This window comes from Aulonocara sp. 'chitande type north' Nkhata Bay, linkage group LG14 (genome assembly GCF_057382095.1).
Source record: "Aulonocara sp. 'chitande type north' Nkhata Bay isolate Kocher_YH1m ecotype deep benthic linkage group LG14, A_spYH_male_GT1.1, whole genome shotgun sequence".
Lineage (NCBI taxonomy): Eukaryota > Metazoa > Chordata > Actinopteri > Cichliformes > Cichlidae > Aulonocara > Aulonocara sp. 'chitande type north' Nkhata Bay.
The window spans coordinates 14,939,806-14,964,290 of NC_141357.1; the positions used below are offsets into that span (position 1 = coordinate 14,939,806).

The 24,485-nt window shown below is 41.7% G+C and overlaps 1 protein-coding gene across 1 annotated transcript in view; it reads right to left on the bottom strand.

Moving 5' to 3' along the window:
* Positions 1-24,485, bottom strand: part of lekr1 (Leucine-, glutamate- and lysine-rich protein 1) — a 98,292-nt gene that overhangs the window by 19,631 nt on the left and 54,176 nt on the right. The window contains exons 5-8 of the mRNA XM_086261121.1: positions 24,014-24,177; positions 15,991-16,072; positions 6,696-6,773; positions 3,720-3,923 (exon numbers count right to left, since the gene is read on the bottom strand). Of these exons, the coding sequence (XP_086117247.1) occupies positions 3,720-3,923; positions 6,696-6,773; positions 15,991-16,072; positions 24,014-24,177 (528 nt within the window). The remainder of the gene's footprint in view (positions 1-3,719; positions 3,924-6,695; positions 6,774-15,990; positions 16,073-24,013; positions 24,178-24,485) is intronic.

Below are 24,485 nucleotides of genomic sequence, written 5' to 3' on the forward strand. Positions count from 1 at the left end.
AAGAGCAGAAGGAAGTGTGAAGTGTACAGGGCTGTACTCTCTGCTCAGGTTCAGCCAAATGCTGCAAAACTGACTGGGCAGGACTTCACAGTATGAATGAATAATGACTCAAATCATGCTGCAAAAGCAACCCAAGAGTTTCTCAAGGCAAAGACATGCCAATGGCCAAGTCAGTCACCTGATCTCCCCTCAGTAGAGCAGCTTTTCAATTATTAAGTACAAAACTGAATTAAGAGAGCAGCTGAAGGTTGTTGCTGTAAAAGTCTAGAAGAGCATCTCAAGGTAGGAAACACAGCATTCGGTGATGAAAATTGGTCCTAGACTTCAATTATCTTTAAGCCTCCACATGAAAAATGAAAGGACTGCTAAAGGTCAGCATTCAGTCACATCATAATTGAACAGAGAGAAAAACTGTGTGTTTGTCCAATAAATTAGGAAACCAAGTGCAGATTAAGTTATATTTCTAGCAAATGATCCATCAGTTGGTCGTTTCAGCGTCGCTGCAGCGCTCTGGGCAGCAGTGACTAGGCAGTCATATTTCAAACAGCTTAAATACTGTTAATCTAATCAAAGCATATTCCTGGTGTCAGTTTAAATGTTCGCTGACTGATAACTGACTGAGAAGCAAGGATTGGTGTCATTTGTCCATGCTGCTTGCATTCAACTGCTTAGAGAAGTACATTTCATTGCATACTCAGTATATTGAGAAAATGACTTTTTCTTGCCTGTTCTGAGTATGTGTGTTTTCTAAAGCACAGAGCCTGCAGATGTTTTTCAGTTCAGCTGGTGAAGACGAAGAACCCTCCAAGTTAGGATCTGACAGTTTCATGAAGCTGAAGACTTAATATGTGAGAAACTGCTGATGCATACGATATTTGTGTATGCCTTTATGTGAGTGTTTTCAACAGCGTGTGCATGTGTTTCACAGTCAGATATAATTCCCCTCTGATTATCAAATAAGTAGACCCCCGCAGCTATGCAGTGTATCAGACCTTTTAAATTTGCAGTGAGTGCGTGTGTGTGTGTGTGTTGGCATGTGTGACCCCCTGGGAAGCGTGAGCGTGCAAGTTCAGCCCTCAGAAGGAGGTCTCGGGGGATTACAGGGAGGAATGATGGGAAAATCCGGGAACACTCTCTCGTTCACTCACACGCCAGGCTGCTTTTAAGGACAGGCAAATGTGTTTTTGTGCAGAGTGTGTGTGTGCGTGTGTGTGTGTGTGTGTGTGTGTGTGCGTGTGTGTGAGTGGCTGTGTGCAGCGGGTGCTGCCTCATCAAAAGGCACACTCTATTTGCCTACTTCTGCTGATAAAATCTGTGTGCACACACACAGACAAAGAAATTAAACTGTCCGCACATCACAAAGGCAATTTCCACTTTTTTCCCCCTTTTTTTTGCGTGTTTGTGAATAAACAAAGCGGATCAACAGCTAACACAAATCTCTGCTGACATAATACATCCTCAGGGACACCACTCTCCACCTGGAAAGATGATGAAGATTTCAAAGGCGAGAATCTTCCCACACTCACACACACTTTCAAAGCTTTCGAGCTTTCAAAGCACAAATGGGCTGCCTTGTAAAGAAAAAATTGACATAAATTTACAGCAATAGCAATTTATGAACTGTTAATAAAAAAAAAGGAGGGAGAGCCATAATAAAAGTCAAGAACCAGACAAGGATGATATAATACTTTCCACCCAAGAAAACAGTGAGAAGATCAAGAGTACACCAAGAGACGAGCTTAAAAAAAAACGACAGCGAGAGAGAAGGGTAAACACAGATGAAGGCGATATCTTAGATGTGTGGTTGAAATAAATCTCCTCTATTCTTTTATTAGCCTATATAAGAAAAGCCAGAGGCATTAAAACTGCTTCTCTGTGGGGCTAGATCGAGTTTGCTCTCGAGTTCATATTTGTCACGAAAACTCTGCAGCTTGAAACCACTGGAAACAAGCCCTCACCCATTTTTGGATGAGGAAGCACACGGATACTCCTGACCTCTCTTGACTTTTAAATCTTTCACTCTGAACCCGCTTTCTGCCACTTTTTCTTTCCTCCTTCTCCCTCCACTTTTCCTCTCCGCTCCGTCTCTCTGTTTTAAACTTTGTGTCAGTTAGACTGAATCAAAGGCACGCTGTCAAGTTTCGTGTGTGTGTGAGTGTATGAGTGAGTGTGTAGATTGTGTGCGGCCCCTGTGACCCATGCTGTGTGCATGCGAAAGCCAGACAGTGTGTGAAGTAACCACCGAAACCACAGTCACAGTCTCCATCCCTCCTCCCTGAAACACTCCTAGCCTTCTACCTCCCTCTCTCTTTCACTCTCCTTTCCTACTTTCTATCCTCACTTTCTCCATAATTTGTTCTCCTTTTTCCTGCCTCCTTCTGCTCTCTTCACCGTCCCTCTGTACTGACCTTCTTGTCCATCCCTGCAATTTCACCACTCCCTCAATCTTACTCTGGCCTGGGGAAAATTTTGCCTGCCAGCTGTTAAGATTGCCCTTTCACTGTCACTTCACAACTGCTTTTCATCGGCAGCTATTTAAAGAGCTGCCGTTCCGAGTTAACGTAGAGATGATGGGGTGAATTATCCTTGCTGCTGCGACTGAGTAGTAGCAGTAATTTGGCTGTCTTTATTACACAGCTGCCACTTTTACTTTCAATCTTGTTTTTTAGTCCTTTTTCACATATGCTCACTAAATGGCTTTGCATATACCATAAAGCATAAATAAAGTACCTATAGTTCCTCTACTGTACTACTACATGTAGTGTAGGCTGCTCTGAGCGGTCAGTAAGAATAGAAAAGTGATATATATTAAAGATGATTTGAATCCTTACAAGCAGACCAAGGATTATTACATAGTAAACTAGTAAACTAGCAAGCACAGCCTGTGGCTCATGTGGTACAGCAGGCTATCTACCAATCAGATGGTCAATCTCTCCTTGGGCCAGAGTGAACCTCAAGTTACTTTCAAGGCATCCATGTGAATGTTAGATAAAATAAATGAGTTGGATAGATGGATACACGTGTGTTTGGGTGAATGATACTTGCTCTAAAGAGGACGCTGAGCACAGAACTACGACGAGTGTTTCTGCTCAAATCAGGCAATAAAAGTGCTGGAAGGGGATAATGTGCAGCACATACTGTAGAGAGGAATGTGTGCCTGTGGGTGTGCGTCAACAGGGGATAAAGCTGGACCCAGGTAGCGCTCTAAGTGGAAGCACAGAAGGAGTGGTGATAAGACAGATGCTGCAGATGTGTAGCAAAAGTCTGTAATGTGAAAAGGGTGAGAAAGACCAGAGAACTGCGAGTCCTTTCATGGGTCGCTGGAGGTCGGTGGAGGTGGTTAAGTTGTCTGCAGCAAGAAAAAAATAAAGGGCTTTTGTTTCACGACATTTCACCAGCAGCCACAGAGAGGGTGAATCTGTGTCTGTGTGAGTCATGAAACTTTACAGGTGTGAAGATGAAAAATGCGACAGTATACCATCCGAGCTATGGGGCCCCATGTCTCCTTCCCACGCCCCTGTCCCACAATTGTCTTAATTTTTTGTGTATCTGTAACTCCTAAAATTGGTTGCTTTTTCTCCACATGTGTCTCTGTTACAAACTCTGATAAGATTAAATTACTGCTGTTTGTTTCACTGGCAGCACTTTTATAGATCAAAGTTAGCACCTATGCTGCAAAATGATGAACTACAGAATAGAACAGAAGTCACAGTCATCACCTTTCTTTCTTCAGCTCTCTTGTTTCCTGCTCTGTATTCTCCAGAGCTCTCCTTAGTTGTGTCACTTCCTCTGCAGCTGCAAAGTACTTCCGGTTCATCTGCTCCTCTCTCTGACTGCAAGACAACAGCTGCTTCTGCATTGCATCACATCTCTGTTGGCATGACAACCACCTCTCATGTTTCTCCTCCAGCTCCACTTGTAACCTATGAAAAAGACACATAAGATGAGCGTGCACACATGGCAAGGTTTGCTTTTCAACTCTGTACTGACAGGTCAACCGGTCTGTGTAAGCACCAAGGACAGTCTGTTAGATAAGAGAGAAGCCGTTCATTCTCCAACCTTATCAGACTTCCAAAAGTCAGGAATCCAGCAGGTGAAAAAAAACTGGGACTTTTAAAGTTCATTGGGCCTCATTTACTAACAGTGTGTATACACAAATCTACGATTTATCAATATTTTTGGCTATGAATTTGTTCGTACTTTAGGAACAAATTTATAAGTTACCTTTTTGTGCGTATGAACAAATACCAGCGGCTGGAATTTAAACACAAGTCTAAGCCTACTACTACTACTGCTACTAATAACAACAATAATCAATCTGATTATTATTATTGCCTTTTGGACAGTATATACAGCTGTCTAAAACACTGTGTTCATGACTACAAAAGCAGGCATGTAAAGGAAATAAATACTACAGCTGAGGGAAAGCATAGCCACGCTATGGAGGAAGCTCATTTGCGCCACTTGTATCCACGATCCCATTCTTTTGGCTCGTGACCATGGGTGCAGGTGGGGACGTAGATCGATGAGCTTCACACTCAGCTCTGTCTTCAACTCAAGAGACTGGTGCAACGCCCACATAACTGCAAACGTACATATTCCATTACCTCTTATCATATCTTAAATGTTATTATCTTCCATTAAAAAGGACTTCAATCATTGCCAGATGTCATCACTCCGAGTCTAATTTCTTGGCACTGTGCTATGGGTGCTGGAGAGTCAGGTTTTTTTTTTTCAATTTCATATGAGGAGTTTCTATTCGGGGCTGACAGATCACGTCTTCCTTGTCCTTTGTGCAGGGTAAGAACGTTTCCATGCACCAATTAGAAAATGATGTTTCCTCCTTTATTAGTTTTAATCTTTTAACTTTATGCACATTGCATCAAGCAAAAATTCAATTATATGCAACATTCTCTGACTGGGGGAAATTTGTTTACCATTTAAACCTATTTTCTGCATTCTCCAGCATATAAAATAAAATACTTTTTTGTGTTTACACTCGCTCTTTCAAATAGATGCAAGTAAAACACAGAAAAAATAAATAAAATCAAAGATTCAACAGCACTAAGTCCTGTCGCTGTTAAATCCATCTTCACCTGTTAAGCAGGAGCGGTCATGTCAGTGGGGAGATCCGGGTGTCTCTCTGTGAATTTCACATTCCCGTAGCAGCGTGCTCGGTGCTCGCTCAGATTTGAAGTTAAATCTTTTGCTTCCCGCAGACAGTTAAAAAGCAGACACTAATGTTTTTGTCACCTTTCACAGAAGCAAACTCAAAGTAATGTCAGTACTTTCAAGCTTTAAGCACTGCATGGTCGTACTCTCCCCCACACTCCAGATTATCCATTGTTGTTCTACACACGTCTGTTGTTGTCACGGACGTCGCACGCTCGTACGTCATTGTCATGAGACACTCTCACAAACAAAATCACGGTTTAGCAACGCAGTAACACAGCTTGCTTACGGGAGAGTAACAGTAATCCAATTACTTTTTTGCAATAGTAATCCATTGCTTTACTGGTTACTTGAAAAAAGTAATCAGATTACCGTATCCATCTCTGGTCCAGAGTACCAAATTTACTTGACTGTTCATTCATGAAAAAACACAGGAGAAAAATAATGAACGGGCAGGTGCACTATCTACGTTGGTCACAGATCTCGATGCTTTATTAGGAGGCAGACAAGCAGGATCAAGTGTTTTTGAGAAAACAGAGAATGAGATGGGCTGACAAAGAAAAACAGAGCTCTAAAGTGGTGTCAAACACAGAAAGATATGGATTCTCTTGTCTGTTCTCGCTTTTATCTGCTTTAAAGGAACATATTAAAGGAAATTGCAGGGACATTCAAATAAACCTATTTCAAACTACGTGAAGCAAGCGTAACTGGACAGATTCACAGATTGAAGTTCAATTTCGAAATCAGTACCTGCAGCGTTAGAAAGCAGGCACTCATTGGTTTCCCTGCAGAAGCCAAAGTGTTTTGACCAGATAAACATTGTCTTTTGGTACCTATGGTCTCCATTTTTGGGGCAGTTTAGTAAATTGCTGTCTCCTGTTACATTTTCAGGTATGGGGGGATGTTTCTTCAATCTCTCATCCTTCTAAAATAGCTTCCACCTCCCCTAGCGGAGCACCGCTTTATGTTGAGCCGTATAGGAGCCAGAGGGTTAGATCAGAGGCTTCAGTGTGGGAGGGGAAATAAATCGACGGTGTAATTGAACGCATCAGGCTGCCAGCATCTTAGAACGGGAATACCAGCAAATACCATGTGAAAAAATACACACCCTACATTTATCGCCTGCATGGAAAGATGAGAGGCCTTGTGGGTATACACATGTGGGTTGTGTGAGTGTGACACACATGTGTGTTAGTGTGACGGACTACTGCTTTACCTCGGCATAGCTACTGTACAGTATGTCTACGGATGCGCGTGTGTGTGTGTGTGAAACGTGATTCCCCGGCAACTAAGAAGTGCTTCCATCTGTCGTGCCAGCCTCACACGAGCTTTGGCTGTGTCGCCGGCACTTTATGGAGCCTAAGATCTCCACAAATGATCCAAGGGCCAACAGTTATACAGCCACCTCTCTTTGGGAGGAAGGAGATGGAGCACAGGAAGAGAATAATTGGAGAAGAATGAGTGGGATGAGAGTTGTGGTTGTGGGAAAGTTGGAGCGTGGAGAAACAGAAAGAGGAGCAAACCTGAGGAGCTTTCCTCTGTGTTCCTTTTCAGAGTCTTCTAGCTGGGACAGCTGCTCCTCACTCCGTCTCTTCTGCTCTCTGGAGACGAAAAGCACATGGCACAGGTGATCATTTCCACCATTTGTTGAGTAAATACATTTATGACCAATTTATGAGCATAGATCTAATATAGCAAGCATTAACTCCCATACCCACAGTTCACATTCAGCCAGAAGGAAATCCATATTCCCTGGGTATGTTTTTTTACAATCTCGAGTGTCACTGTAGAGTACTTGAGCAAGATGCCAAATCAATACAGCTGCTATTCTGCGCACTCCTTGACTTGAATCTCCATGTGGAAGAAGCCAAGCTTAACAATGAATCCTCCCTCTGGGATCAGCAAAAGTTCAAGCATATTGTAACTCTTCGAGCTCAAAAAAGTGCTGCTGTCTGTCAGTTTGCAACTAAATTGAGTTGCTATGTTGTGATTTTAATGTAAAAAAAAAAATTTAGATGGTGTTTTTTAGATCACCTCTTGTTCTATGGGCAGCTGCTGCCTCTTCTCGAGAAAGTAAATCGGCTTTAATTCTAATAGTGCGTGCCATGACAGTGTGTGATACTCCTACCTTCCATGCATACACATACACAGACACACACATACTTTACCCTAACCCCCCTAACCCTGCCGGCTTCCCAGTCTAATCCCCTCTCTGGCGGCATGATCAGTTAATGTGTTTGGGTGTATGCGTGCGTGCCAGTATATTTTCGGCCGTCTAGCCCTGTGACCTTGCAAACACACGCAACGAGGATATAGACTGAGAAGGCCTGCATGTCTGAGCTCAGAGGGAGGCGGCCTGTTTTCACTTCCAGTGAGACAGATTTTGTTTTTTTCCCCTGACAAACACTTTGGAATTATTTGTACATTTCAACAAAAGTGGATTCACAGCCGGAGCAGCTCCTCACTCTATAAGTTCTGTAATCTGCATTTCATGAGTGATTTGATTGCTTTTTAGTAACAGTTCAAGCTCTAAAAGCAACATGAAATATGTCTAAATGCTTCGCACAGACACCTGAATGAGAATGTGCAGGCCTAAACCAACTGTAATTTCAGCAAAGTTTTAAAAGTGTGGCTTTAGCCTGACCTTTCTGATTATTTGTCAAGCCAATGCTTGGGGACTAACAGCTCTGACCCTGCAAAAATGGCAGCTTTCCCCCTGAGATGTACGTCTAAAACTATATAAAAAAAAAAGAAAAGAAAAGAAAAGGCAACACAGTAACGGCAGCTAATGCCAGACAACCACATTAAATCCATGGCGGAGAGATGAGTTCAGGGTGACACGTAAGGTGTGAATGTGATTAGCAGCCAGTGAAAGTATGCGAATGTTAGTCACAGACAGAAGCACAAATACAGACACATAATGAGAGTAACACTCGCAGCTGTCTGGCTCCAGTTATCAGCCTCCCGCTCTTTGTACCTTCTATCACACTCACACATCTCCATCCCATTCTCTCTCTCGCTTGCTCTTTTTTTTTCTTAACCTTCTTTTCTTCCCGGGCATCTACCGATGATTTGGAACAGACCTCCTGCATTCTTTCTATTCAGCTACAGCATAATACAATTCATACTTTACAAACTACTATGCCTTGACCCTCTCACTCTCCCTCCCTTTGTGTTTTCAAGGTCAGAGATGACATGATATCTATCTCACAATATCTTACTCTCAACTGCTGTTTCCGTTCTTTCTATTCTTTATCTCCCGGTCTCCTGTTCCTGACTCTTTTTCCTCTGAGGTGAAAAGGGCCTTTGAAGGAGAGAAGGATGACTGAGAGAGAGAGAGAGAGTAAAATGGTGGTCGGTGGTGTTTTCTTTGTGACTTTGCAGGCTTCAAAGTGCAGTCAAGTCCACAGTGCTCCGTGAGAGCGCTGGAGGACTTTGGGCACATTTGTGGCTACAGGCATGTGGTGCACACAGTTTGCACATGGAAACAAAGTGAGAGTCAGAAGAATCTATTATCACATATTATCAGTAGATGTGTCAGAAGCAGGTTACGATCACAACATGAGGATTCCAGGAAAGTTCCTCCAGGGGAGGGGAGATGGGTTCAGAATAAAAACAACAAAATCCCTTAATAGTTTTTCCCACTGAGTGGACCGAGTTATGTCACTATCGGTAAACCCTGCACGAACTTGAAACGAGGTGAAAAAGCTTCCTGGTTGTGCAAGATTTAATCAAAGTAACCACAGCAGATGTGGCATGCGCAATCACAGCCTGACAACACGTAGCATTCAGATCAGAGCCGTCACATGTTTGCAGGCTTCAGCTGGATGACTGATGGAATCACATTAATCTTCGCCCGTCCTTCGTGGCCACATTTCGTTCCCCTGCGTAATTAGATGTGTCACACAGTTCAGGAATGCCTCGTAAAAGTGAAGCAGACCAGGAAAATATTCGAGTGACCAAAACTGCGCACGGTTTGCTGCCGATCGGGCATGAAGCAGGACAGGTGGCAGTCAGTGGAGGATGTGGTGAATCGCAACACCAAAACTGAAATGCTGACTCAGAGTGGTGTTGTTCTTGGCAACCGGTCACAGGAAAGCAGACACTTGCAACATTAGGGAAATGCATTTATTTTTGTGGTGTGTGCTTACAAAAGAGTGAGATTTCTTTTGAATTTGAAAAGGGAAGAGGAAAGAAAAAAAAGTCTTCTTTCTCAAAGGGCTGTGGCTGATTTTTATCTAGCATGTGATAAACAGCAGAGTGTGGTGAGGGTGGAAAAAAAAGACAGAAAAAAATCTGTTTCTGTGTCAGAGAACTCGTGGGAAACGGGGCATCCTGAGAGCAGTCGCTATACTACTGCCAATAACCACACAGACATATGACATAATGCACACACACTGGCTTTAATGCACACATGCGGGCACACACATACACAGGGCAGCCAGCGTGCATCATCCTTATGAAAACAAGCTGTTTCACATCAATCACATCAATCCTTTGCTCTTTCTCTCTTGACCTTCACTCATTTCACCAACCACTCTTTCATCTTTCCTCTCGTGCTCCATGCGTCCTATCCCATCTTTCATCTAACCCTCTCTTCCAACTAATCCATCCTTTTAACCGGGCCTGCGTCTGCGTTGGATGAGCCATGTGTTCGTCCTCTGATGAAAGGACGAGCTCGGTGTCTCCTGCCAATCAGAAAGCAGCAGGACTCTTCCCAACACCTCTTCCAAACGACTCATCCTGAGATATAGGCGGAGGTTTGTGAAGCTCTCTGTGATGCACTGACAAATGCTGACAGATGATACATAGCCAGTAGCGTGAGTCATAAATCAGATTAATAAAAGTTAATCCACACAAGGAGCAGAGTTTGCATGCACAGTGTATTATAAATTAGCGTTATTTTTGGATGAAAGGAAGGTGATAAAAGTATCCTAAAAGTCTGTAAGTCACTTTGTTTGCAAATGAGAGAACAAGCTGCCCTTGGCTGGTCAGAATGCACAGCAAGATCAAAAAAACATTCCACAGCTGTGGACTGTCCTCAGATATGTGTGTTTCCAAAGCAACCAGATAGTGCCACAGAAGCAAAACAGGTGTGGATGTCTGATTGAGGTGTGCGTCAAAGGTTGGGGAGTTGTCATGGCGATGGCTTTTACACACAGATTATTATTTTTTTTGCTCTTAAATATCAAGAGTGAATCGAGGGTCCAACATGCTCTGGAGATGTGAAGATACAAGTTGAGACTAAAAGGATTCAGGATGCACAGAGACGCCCATAAACTCCCACAAAACAGCGTCTGTGGGCATTTTAGTCAGCGTCAAGCGGACAGTGAAAGGAGGGTCGACTCAGACGTCCCATCTGGACCTCAGTCTTGACCTCGGCTGACTGTCTGCCACACACGAAACAGATTAATCACTCCCTTGTGCTCATTGTTATTTCTAACCAGCGACATTCGTTCAAGTAGAGCACAAATCTGTGGCACACCCATGCAGTGTTTAACAACTTGTTTAGAACATGCAAACCACACAGCAGTTAAAATCAGCTGTTATATTTATGCATCGGGATTTAAATTAATAAAACTGAAAAATATTCTCTATTGCACTTTCTTATAATACTTACTTAATAACAAAATCGGCAGCATTAGTAATAATAACATTATTTATGAATGAATATAACTTGTTTGGTTTTGTTTTTTAACACTGGCACTTTTTTAAGCAAAGCAAGATGAATTTTTATCAAGACTAACACAATTATTCCTGAATTAACTGACGTAACGTTTACTCAATATTACGCTTAAGGCACTTTGTACTTTTATTCGAGAAGCACTTCATTTGATTTCCAGGTTAAAAAAAAAAAAGATTAAAGCAAGAAATATGATACCAAGATACAAAAATAAATATACCCAGTTTTGATAAATATTCAAGCAAATTTACAAAACATGTTCAGACAGTTGACGTGCCAAACTGGCCTACAGCTACCATTGTAATTGACAACAGTGAGGAACTGCTCAGATACCTACATGTCAGCCCCTGTTTCTCTGTCATCATCTCCACACACACCCTTTATCATGCAATAAAGTCTCACCTAACTCATCATGCAACATGTCCTTAAGGCTGATTCTCCCTGTAGCATTCTATCTCCATATGTCAGGTCGCGTCAGATTGCAAACCTCGCCTCCGTCATCTCTGTCTCTGCATTCATCCCTGTGTTAGATGGATGTGCACGTTCCACATGCGTGGCCACAAAGTCAAATTAAGGTTGGGCACATGCAAGCATGCAGAGGCGTGAGCAGTTTTTATGGCAAGAAAGAGGGCAGCGGGTCAGATGGAATTAGCTTAAAAATAAAACACAAAAGTACAGAATGAGAACGATCCGTTTCATGCAAAAGCAGTCGAAGAGAAGAGGACACGGACATGGAAAGAAACACAGGAAAACTATTATTTGTGCACCACAGTAAACTGTTTGCTTTCTTCAGTTTCCCTGAAGAAATATAATATTCTTTGCGATTGATTGCAAACAGACTTGTAACTGGGGACCAGTATCTAAGCATGTTTTTAATTCTAAATACGCACCAGTGACATCAGTGAATGTTAACCTTGAATTATATTCACACTGCTGTGTACAGTGCAGTGCAAAAGTCTTGAACCGCAATGAGCAATAGTTCTCCAGGCTTTCTGAAGATGATCCTTCCTTTTTGTGTGTTTGGGGTTTTCTTATGCACATGATACGTGTTTCACAGACCCACACGCTACAGAATAATTATGAATTAATTCCACAATCTCAATCATTCTGCATATATTACATTCAGTACCATCAGTAATGTTTCTAAACCCGATTAGCATTGAATAAATCCTGAAGCACGGTGAATTTATTTGCATCATTTATTGTAAAGTTTGCTCCTGTTGGAGGAAGATGAGGTTTCTCTTGTCCAGGCTGAAGTGAAGAAGCAGCAGAGTCCTTCTTCTGGAAAACCTGAAGTGCTTCTTCTTTTTCAGGCACTTTTCCTGTAGACTTTTGTTCTGTGCTATGAGATTTGTCATCTCAATAATAAGTTCTTTGTGTTGTAACTCAAATTTTCTCCAGCCCTTTAATTTTTCATGATTTTTTCATGCTTTTCTTGGAGTTCTTACTGTTTCTCTTGCAGCTCTTTATATTTTTCTTCTTGAACTTTCTTATCCTCATGCATGTTGTGGTTTGTTTGTTGTACTTTGTCTTGGATGCCCAGCAACTCTTGATGTCTCCTCTGCAGTTCTTGAAGTGTAGACTGGATAGTTTGTTTTTTCTCTTGTCGTCACTTCTCCTCTTGTATTTCAGTGTTTACTGTGCTTTGTTATATAGTCCTTTCAAATTGGTATTTTTGCTCACCATTGCTTGGATTTTACTCTGAATTTCTGTGCATCTTTTCTCCTGTTCTTGTTTCTTATCCTCAATTTCATTGTTTTTGTCCTTTGCTTTGTAAATAATGGTAATTCTGTATTTTTCTTCATGAAGTATTGGAGAACATGTTGTAGTGAATATTTTTTCGAAGGTTAAAAAAGGTAATCGATGGGAAAATTTGACCTGCAGTGAGCAGTTAAAGTGTGCATGTGAAAACACTGTTTGTGCTTGATGAAACGTCGCTGCCAAGTCACAGCTTATCAAACAGCTGTAAAAAGACATTTTACCACAGCAATAAATGTCGTCCTCCTGCTGGGAAGAAAAAGACTGATGTTCCTGAACACATCCTCGTGGGACTCATGAGGGTTTGAGAAATTATTAATTTTAACCGAACATCCTGCTCCATTTTGTTGCGTATCTTTATCTTTAAGGCTAAAGGCAGGAAGCAAAAAGCTCTGTGAGGTTTTACAAAGGGATGCAAATGTTTCTTTTTGTTGTCCAATTTACACAGCTGCATGTGTGTATGTTCTATTTATACACCTGTGGCTTATGGCAGAACTTGTCAAACATGGCAATAAAACACCTGCAAAGAAGAAGTGCCATTTCACTGAATGCGAAACTGAAACATGGTTATCTCAGATCTGGAATCACGAGCAGAGCAGAGAATGACTGAGGCTGTCAACTCAGTGGCAGAAGTGGAAAGCCTGTCGACAGCAGGATGGCCGGCAACTGTTCCTTTATCCAAGAGCTAAACACTCATGAGCTGGAAAACATTAGCCAAGGTGAAATTCGGTGGACTGATCATTTTAGTAAACAGACAGAATTTTAATAAAACATGTAATTAAAGCAGACATATTGTACTCGTTTTTAGTTCCATATCCTGGGACTTTGGAGAGTTCCTTATTTCTCCCACACTGGTCCCAGCCCCTCAGTCTAGCCCCTGTCTGAAACAAGCTCCTCTACTGTTAATCTATAATTTTACTTTCAATGTAATAGAGAGAGACACAATATTAACCAAAAATCCAGAAAAACGCATTATATAAATGTTATAAATTTCCATATTATTGTGAGAAAAAAGTATTGTTCTCCAAGCAAAACATGACTTCATTCATTCATTCATTCATTCATTGGTGGAGAAACCCTTGTTGACGAGCACAGCGATAAGATGTTTCTTGTAGTTGGTCGCCAGGTTTGCACACATCTTTTAGCCCACTCCTCACAGAAACTCTCTAAAACCTTTAGGTTTCTTGGCTGACAACTGAAATCTACAACTCCGTCTACAGATCTTCTACAGGACTGAGGTCTGGAGACTGGCTAGGCCACTCCATGACCTTAAGTGCTTCTTCTTTAGCCACTCCTTTGTTGCCTTGTTGGGATGTCTCCGGTTACTGTCACGCTGAAAGAAAGCCTCTTCCATGACCCATTTCGAGTGCTCTCACGGAGGTTCTTATACAAGATTTTATTGAACATGATTCCAGAGCACAGGTGAATCTGCAAAAGGAAAATATGCTGCTGCAGGTCTGTACCGCTCTCCACCACACACGGGCAGCTTTATGGAAATCAGACAGATATCATTCATAACACTGACAACACTGCAACAGAATTAACGGAGCGGGAAAATGTTTTGCCTGATATAACTGGAAAAGATGCCAAACAAAAAAACTCGGGAACACCTTTTCTACCTTATTTCATAATCTAGACTTAAATGCTCATAAACACAGCCACCTTTCGTTAGGAACATCAATTGAACCAATGCACAATATAACAACCACAGCTATTCACAATCCTCTAGTTCCCACATAGCAAGCAGGTCTGGCCCAGATCTGGTATCAAGCCGGCACTGCTGGCTGACTTCTGGCATGGTAAGTGGTAGGGCTGGGCAGTATCATACTGTTCACGGTAATACCGGTAAAATGTTGGGCAACGATAGAAAAATGAAATATTGCGATAGAATATGGGTAAAACGCGCATGCGCAGTGCCTTTGTTGTCATACGCACACAGCGGAAAAAGCATGGCGGCGAAAGCAGATTGTTAGAATTGGTTTGTAAAAATGCTGCAACTTCAGTGGTGTACTCAGATACACAACAAAGCACTATTTTTGTTAGCGCATGCTAGCGGGACGTCGTTATTACCGTGTTTTTTTGGAAAATACGGCACACTTAAAATCGACAGTGCCCCTTATGTATGAATTCTGGTTGTGTTTACTGACCTCGAAACGATTTTATGTGGTACACGGCGCTCAAAAATCTGTCAAATGTTTTAGTACGACTTTGCTAAGCTACGAACCCGGACTGCTTGATGGATTGTCGGAGCATTACGGCTACCGTAGGCAGGAGCCTCGCGGAGTGATACGTACTGTGCTTCAACATAATATTACCGTATTGTGTGTGTATAACCTCTTTATTTCTCAAAACTATTTGAGCACCACAAAAGATTTCCACCCTGAAAAAATAAATTTGCCGTCATGTTATAAACACTATTCTATCATCCCGAGCTGCTCTTTTTTACAATGCGAGTGCAATAAATTGCTTTACTTTGTCTGTAAAACGATGAACATGATATATCTCACCTAAATTAACAATCTTACTCACACTCCTCTGAAGCGCAATAAACCCAAGAGTTGTCAAAACCTGAAGACTGGCAGGAACTGCATAGTTTCTCTGGGTTTGGCACAGTTGGACCCAGTTCCTCATGCCTAAAGCGGCATATGAGCCAACTATCATCCTGAGTCATAAAATCACAACTTGTTCTCATCTGCTCATCAAAAAGCTCCTCCAACAGCACCACATAATAACATTACGTACAGCTTTAGCTATTTGTCTGATTAAAATGTTGCATTTTTTTTATTTATTAAAAAAGACAAGCTAAAAACTACAGTCACAATTAATAAAGTGCTTTCCTAAAGGAAAGTGGAGGAATTGAGGTATGTGTATGTGCAAACAGACAGAAATATGTGATGGCAATAAAAAATAAATAAATGTACAATATGACATATTTTAAAGTGTCAGAATGTAACAACTACAGCATTATGTCAATGACGTCTATGGATTGTGTTACTAAAATAAAACACCAACACCCAGTTTCTGGATGGACTACAAAAACAAAAAAACAGTCACTCCTGAGAAAGCTATTTTCTACATATCATGTATTTATCCTCTGAGCAGACCTTTGTTTTAGTCTTTACAGTAAAATCCTCTGGTGTTGCAACCTGACAAGCCTGGTATGCAGACAGTGAGCATTTCCTGGTCTGGGTGGAGTCAGTGAGGCTGCACTTGGCTGAGGGAAGTTATGTGTAGAGTAAAAGCCTTGCAGTGACCTGCTCTTTACCCGGCATATTTCAAATACCACGGATCACCTGCGTCCACATCGGTGCACGTGTTTGCGTGCGTGTTTGTGTGTGTGTGTTTTGTTTGTTTTACCACATACTGCAGACACTTACATCAGCTGCTGACTTAGGCACTCTTTCTCTTCTCTCGTGTTCTGAAGCGCCACGCTGGAATTCTTCAACTCCTCACTCAGTGCTGTTTACACAGACAGACACACAAACGATTACTTCATCCGATGAAGATGCGGTAAAAGCTTACAAAAGTCATCCTGCATAAAGACAATCCGGGGGTACATGAGAGCGACAGAGTGGGCCGTGTTTTCTATCAGATGGTTCATTGGACTTGAGCAAAGGCGGACGGCTCACATTAAATAAAACACTGTGCAAATGTGACATTTGTAATAATGAGGAAAAAACACAAGTGGAGGAGGAAGAACACAAAATAAAGCTCGTAGTGTATCATAAACAAGAGCTGATGTGAGAAATACACGAGGGTTGGTTAAAATAAAAAGTCATAGCCACGAGCTGAACATGAGGAAGAGAGGGAGAGCCGAAAGACGGGAACGTGTTGACAGGAAAGCTGGGACTCGGGTGGTAAAACAGTGATATGGTAGGGCAGCCTGTGTTGTTGTGTGTCTGACGCCAAGGAGCTGCTGTATTGCTGCTGCTTCTTTACTTCACTGCCACCTTGGTGGTTCGATACAGCATGTAGACAAAACCAAATCACTAGATTAAAAAAATAAAACAAGAATAAAATAGCAGAGAAACGTGAATCTTGAAAGGATCTTTAAACAAAGGCTTAATCTAGATGTGTGCTGCACAGGTATGGGGGGCAATCATTATTCTGCCGGTTTCCAGGCCACTGAATACATGTATTAAAAACGGACATGGAGGAAATGGCTGACTGAGATATTTAGACTTTTGTCAGGCCAACAGCTTGTAACACTGCAGCGCTGGACTTCTTTCTCCATGCAAGAGTGGCTCTCATGCAAGAGAAAAGCATTTATGCTTCGAGTCTGAATAGTGAATAACATGCCACTGTTTTCACTGGAAAATCCCTGTGCATGTAGCTGTCATAAGTGTAAATATTTGCATACCAGCCCTCGTCTTCAGCTAAATATGTATAAAATGACAAAGGCTTGCAATCATAAATTGCATAATCGGCAAGCACGGGCATGTACAGCTGCCAGTGGAAGTGGGCCACCGGTGTTTATCGATGATGGTTCTGCTGATAGAAGCAGCAGGACGAACTGTAAAGTGTATAGAGCAATACTCTCAGCTCATATTCAGAGAAATGCTACAAAACTGATCAGACTCAGTTTCACGGTGCAAATGGATAATGATCCAAAGCGTACCGCAAAAGCAACCCGAGAATTTCTCGAGGCAAAGACGGGATATTCTTCATTGGCCAAGTCAGTCATTTTATCTCCAGATAGCGCATGTTTTTGAATTACCGAAGACAAAACTGAACGCAGAGAGACACTCAAACAAGCAGTAACAGGAGGCGGCTGAAGTAAAGGCCTGGCAGAGCATCTCAAGGGAGGAAACACAGCATTTGGTGATCATGAGTTCAAGACTTTAAGGAGTAATTGACTGTAAAAGACTTCCATAAAACTGTCAAAAATGATCTTTATATTTAAAGTAACGTTAGGTTGTCTAAACTAATACAAACTGCTTGTCAGTCAATTGTCCATTTATTCAAAACTACAAAAGAAATGTTACTGTACCAAAACTTTGGGACTTAACTGTAGATTTTTAATGCTTTGTTCACCAAGTTAAACCGTGAGGACTATTAGCATGAACTACTGTTAGGTTCTGTGGCTCTGCAATAATCAATTGGAAATAAAAGCATAAACTGAAATTTTATGGTTGTCTAGAAACATGAATTCTGACATTTGTCAGATAACTATGATAAAAAAGCTTATATTGTTATTTCTTTTGTGGTGTGTGGCTATTTATTGTTAACAATGAGAGTCACCTTTAAAGCAAAGCTAATTTAATATTAGGAAATTTAGTACATTACATAAGTACTACATATTCAAAAATTTAAAAATGAAAAAGCAACTCCTGCAGGTTGTAATAACTGCTGCAGTATGAAGAAATGTGTAGAAACATAATCGAGTTCAAGTTATTTATGATGTTTTGAAATCATGCCGGAGAAGTGGAGCTCTATAGCATTTTTGTTGCGTTGCCACATAATGCGTTGTACGGCAGGGTATCGTGGCTGCAGGCCTGGAGAGCTCTCAAACCAATGTCAGCCTGACATTCTCCTGCTCCCGTCTTTGTTTTCTTTGCTCTCTCCCTCTCTTGTTTTCTCTCTTTTCACTTCACCGTCTCTCTTCTCTCAGTCTTTTTTTTTCATCCAGCTTCCTCTCTTTCTGTGTCTCCGTTTTCTCCCTCTCACCGTTTTCTCTTTGTTTCTTATCTTGGCTCTAACTTCCATTCCCCCTTTCTTTCGCTCGCTCTTTCAGCAGGAAAAGGGGAATGTAGGAGGTCCTTCTCCAACTGGCAATACACTGGTAATTGCTTTCTGGTCACTGTGACATGACAAGGTCTGCCAGGCTAAAGCGGCACAGCTACACGCTCAGAAGGACACGCGCGCGCACACACACAGCAAAGGCAAGAAGTGCGTGCGTGAAAAGCAGCAAACACACTGAAACACGAGCCCCGACAAAAGGCTCGCACAGAAAGACTCGCAAATAAACACTGCAGCAGCAGTCGTGTCCAAACAGCAATAGCTGTATAAATACTTGATGGAGCAGAAAGGTTTTGCGATGACAGCGAACCAGCTGGTCTGACTTTCTCCGCAGCCCTTCTATTGTGTCCTCGCTGCTAACAAAAAGACACACACAGTGTAACAAGGTGGCTGTAAAAATTACAGCAACTTACTAGCAGCTGGCCACAGACATTTTAGAATAGCCTCGCTGTATTGTCACTGGGGCTTCTTTACTTTGTGCTGTGCTGCAGTCACAGAACATTTTATTTACTCTATAATACACCACAGAGCAGTACATGACTGCTTTTGAACGCCAATACTTTAATAAACAACTTCTTCCCTTTGACATATTGACCAGTTATGTGGGGCTGGGTCGATATGTTCTCATCTGACCACATCCTTCCAGATTGGACGATCATTGATGTTTTGTTTAGGAAGAAAAGCATTTGTTTTGTTATTTTTGGCAAAGGGAGGACGAGACAAGATGTGAGAACTCCTCAGTCCTCAGCAACTTTGGACTCGGCCAACCTAACGCAAACTGCCAGGTCCAGTGTATTTAGTGTTTATGTGTTCTCGACATTTGCTTGGCTGCAAACAACAATGTCAAAGAAGTCGTTAATGTGGCTCCATTCTGTTAAGTAAGATGGCCAAGTAGTCAACTGGAAACTTTGCGGCGGTTTGCATATAACAGCTCAACAACCAACAAGGAAGAGCATCCAAGAGCAGTGAACTAACTTGTCTTTGTTAGGCTGTGTTTAGGGCTTGAGGCTTGAGTGTCAACATGATGGAATTGGCATATGTCAATATGTTTGGTTTAATTATAGGTTTAGATGACATTTGCATCCAGCTACAGCTTCTGTGAGAAGCAGCAGCTCCACCCTTAGACCAAGCTGGATCTGAAGCCTCTTCTGATTTAAATGGAAAAATGATATCGTGATTCTGTTTTTCCCTCTGGGACATGAGGCCTGTCAACATTACACTCAACTGTCCTGTTCAGATCAACAGCTGATATATTTCTAATTTCAGAAAATTGCATCAATATTGGCAGGTGGGCACGGGTCACTTCGGAGTCTGCTGCTAACATTTAAGTATAAAGTGATGAGGTCAAATCATTCAGTGAGCGTATACTGGCTTTTTATACCTAATTATTATTCATTTGCTGTAATATGGCTTGGAGGTAGAGTGCGCACCACACACTGCGGTAGCTTTAATGTTGAGGTAAGGCCTCCCTGTGAAAAACGCATTGGTTGAAGTGTTGGGACATTTCAGCTGACCAAGATTTTCTTTGAGTGAGTACAGCTCTGCAAATAATTCAAACCCAATACCAGGGGAGATCAGAAAGTCAGTCCAGAAAACATAAGAACTCTTATGACCACAAACACAACGCTATGAACTCAAAGCACTCTAAAAACACCAAGAATAAGATTTACTCCATGGAGGGAAAAATATGTTACAGGACAAAAAACAAAGCTACAGTTTGACTAATCTAACTGCAGAATAAACTGATGTGGTAAATCACTGAGAGAGTGCAGGGGCTAAACTAAAACTTTGATTTTTATTTATGATGTTTTTATGGCAATATGATGATTTCAGTTTGCTTTGTGGGTCATAAGGCATCGTATGCACGTTACCCACATCTCTCCATGCCACATGACATATTGCTTGATTATGGTTTTTTGAAATTAGTCTCCCAAGGCCGAGTATATTGTTGTGAACTTTGAAAACAATCCATAAAAAAATGTGGGCAACATAGTAAGTTTTAACTGATTTAGACATTTGTTGTGATCTTGACCTGGAAGCGATTTTCACCAAAATTAAATCAGCAATTTGACAAATGATATCTTAAAATGCTCGACTGCTAACAAACAGGCAGACAAGCAACCAAATGAAACCGATTGCAAGCCCGCTCCCTTCAGAGGGAGATAAAAGGGGGGGTTCACACTAAGGATGTTTCAAACTACAGATTATCTTTGGCAAAGCATCAACATCTTTTACATGTGATTTACATAAACAGCAGTTTACAACTGCTTTTGCAAACACGCAGAAACTGCCGCAGCCTGAGGCTAAAGCTGTGGATGGACTGAAACAAGCAACGCCACTAATAACTCTAGCCGACTCCCATAACGTAGCTAGGTTACAGTAACCTACACTACAGGAGCCAAGGCAACATTAAGACCCTGCAAAATTGGAGCTACCTTTACAGTTACACACGCACACACTGGAATTTTTACACACTGGAGTCTACATTACTATAACATCACATTCTAAAGCATACCACATGCATTTTGTGTGTCTGCCTAGTTTATTATGCATAATGAAAGCATACCACCTTCTGAACCACAGCAGCTTCAGGGGAAAAAATCTGATTGAAGTGCTGCACAGAAGACCCCTGAAGGAGTCTTTTTTTTACCTAACTAGAACACCAAGGAGCGTACTACATGTTCTCAGAGAAAGTAAGTGCTATGAAGTGAAAATTGCTCAGTAATAACGGCTTATTACTGCATTGCAGTTGTCTTTTAGAAACCTGCTATACCTGAATACCTCCCTACAGGAATTCATAAACTTTTAGCTGATTATACCCCAATACAATTCTTATCCATGTTTACATTAAAATGCTTTGGAGCGACTGAGAAATGGAAACAGAGAGATGTGGAGGCAGTATTTGCTAAGCTGTGTGAACATATATTTGATGTTTTTATATTCCTCCTATCTGTATCAACTCACACACGTAGAAAGTTGGCTCCCAGGGAAATAGATACTATAGAGTGTTGGGATGGCCCACGGTGTTGGCAGATATATGTGGTTCACGGATCGGTCACACACACCCGCACACATGCTCACAAGCACGCACGCACATTTGTGTGGCTTTAGTCACGCTTAGTCACATGACACTCGAGTCTGTTTCCACCAAAATCCCACACATTCAAACCTCTGGGTCCATCGCCTCTAACTGTCAAGTCATACAAGTCAACTGCTGACATTTGCACAAAAGTAAAGTTGGATTAATCGCGTCTTCCTCTTCCTCCAATCTCACCGTGTGTCTCTATCTTGGTTTCTCTGTAAAATTCCACACCCCTCAAGGCTTCTCCTCCCTCCTCTCTTCCACCTAACCATAAACCACATTTATCTATTCACATTGGGCAACCTCCTTATGTTTCCCTCTGCTCCTTCTTCCCCACCTCACCTGCTCCGCTCGTCTGCTGTTCGGTGCTAACCACAGAATGCTGACAGACAAGTAGCACAGTTTAAAAGCCGACAAACGCCCATATCAGTTTGCAGTTGCATTCAGGTGACTGACAAAGGGTTTGTGGTTCAGTTTTGAAATTACAGTAATTGTATCACAGTAGGGCTAAAAACATGTCACTGATTAACCAGCTGGTGTTGGAACGAGCCAGAACTAGCTGAATAATTATGGGATTTTTGCTTGTCAATCAAACGTTGCAGATAAAGATGTTAAAAGCCTTTCTTATGCACATTATCAGCTTGACTATAATGCGCAGCATGGTAACCTATTTTGAGCTTTCGTAACAACACACAAAAGACACAATACTAGTCTTAAATTTAAACTACACAAAACCAAAACATACAGCAACTGGTGAACTTTAGTCAGTAAACTGAACCGACACTCATATGTATAACTACACCCCCCCATACCAGTTGCTGATTTGTTGCTGACTGTCTGTGAAATCGATTGCTGAAGTCGCAGTCATACAGGTCTAGAGACCAGTTGGGCATCCCCTGACGACCACTGGCTGCTTGGAGAAATTGAGTTGCCAATTACTGGTACAGCAACTACTTTCAATTCAGTTTTATTTATATAGCGCCAAATCACCACAACAGTTGCCTCAAGCCACTTTATTTGATAAGTTAAGAGAAAACACCAACAATCAGATGACCCCTTATGAGAAAGCACTTGGGAAGAAAAACCTCCCTTTTTACAGCAAGAACCATCCGGCAGTACAAGACTCAGGGAGGGGGAGCCATCTGCTATCATTGGTTGGGGGTGAGGGAAGGGAGGGAAATTGCTTTTAAAGTGGTATACAGCGCTTCCTGCTTTACTAGCAGGCTGCTCGTACTTTTTGTAGAAGAACACACTTCTCGCCAAGCAGTAGTGAAACTATGAAAAGTGGCCCTGAAGTAGATGAATGTTTGCCTTTAAAGTAAAAGGCAACCAACACGTTTCAAAAGGAGCAACTTTACTTTGAAGGCAAATGTAGTAGTTTCACTACTGCTTGGTGGCTAATTTTCAAGTTCGCGTCTTCCATCCAAACTTCCATCCAAACTATTGCGGACTATGCAGTAATATGTTTTTGACCAAAACAAACACAAGGATGTTTTTGGTGCAGCACCTTCTTTGTAGCTGATTTCACATGACGACATTCAACAACCTCCAGCAACCAGCTAGTAAATACGCATGTCTTTGCCTAGCAAACAAAGTTTCCCTGGGAGGGGCCGGCCCGTCTGTAAGCCTGTGTACAAAGTATAAAATTGCAGCATTGGTATATTCAGAAACCCAGATGCCGAATTATTTTTAAAGATGAGAAAAACAAATAGAGAATGCCTCGTCGACATTAGGTTTCTATATTTGTTTTACAGAAGATTTGCTTTCATTGAACATATGTACTGTGTATACGAGCCCACATGGGGGTGTTTGTGTCTCAGTGCGTGCATTCTTCAGTGTGTAGTTTATTATATCCGTTGGTTCGTGCAGCAGCTGTTTTCACGAACACGTCACTGAGCAAACACACTCACACGACATCAATACAGACAGTAGACCACTTTCTTTGACTTCCTGCATCAAACCCCTTCTCTCTTTTTGCTCTCCGCTATAAACACACACATACACGCTTACACTTCGCAGCTGTTTGGAACGTGCAGCACAGAGAAAACGACCCACCCATGAGGTGAGCCGGAGGTTAACTCTCCTTCAGGCATTTACTGTCAGTGCAGAACACACACAAAACGCACAAACACATGCCTGCCTGCAGTCTTGCTTCACTTGCTTACATCTATTTAAATTTTATCGTAGGAGGTTCATCGGTTTACAGACTTTAGGCACATGAACCCATAAAGACGTGCACACACATTTCATCCTGTCTAACCTCTCTTTAAAGATTGTTAGAGTTTGTGTATTAACTATAAACACACAGACACGCACACATATTGCGATCCATTCATTGTGGGAGCTGCTCTCAGAACTAAAAGAGTTGACGGCACAGTTAAACTAATATTTATTCCTGTTGAGAGATTATTTGCTCAACTCTTTCTGCCTCTTTCATGTCCACTTTAGCACTCTACAAAAACACATGCACTGCTTTACTGTGCTGTAAATGACTCTCATATATATAAACCTTTGTTTCTCTTACACTCCTTTGAACTAGTGTGTGTGTGTTGTGTGTGTGCATGCACAGTCTGTATTACCTGAGTACACCTGTGTGTTGTGCTGCATTATCTGAGACCTGAAGGCCTGCCAGGCCCTTGTCAGTTGGCTGAGGAAACCCCGTACATCTGTGAGCGCGCTGCCAGAGGAGCGGAGCAAAGACAGAGTTGCTCGCAGGGCCTGATGCTGCTGTACACAAGCACCTCTGAAACACACAAACACACACAAACTGACAGCTTGAAATAGTTTAGATTTTACAATTTCCAGAAAAGCCTTTGATTTTTAAAAAATAAATTTACAATACTTCATTGCTTTGACACATTTGGTTATAATATCTGAACCTCTAAATAGAGTACTGTGTGCGAATCACACATTAACTTTTAATGGTGCCGCCTGGAAAGATCATTGTTTTGTATTGCAAACTAAGAGTGGAAATTCTTTCTCCCTCTCCTTTACAAATACTAAGGCTGTTACTCCACTGGAGTTTATCAATGTGATGAAGAGAGAAGCAAA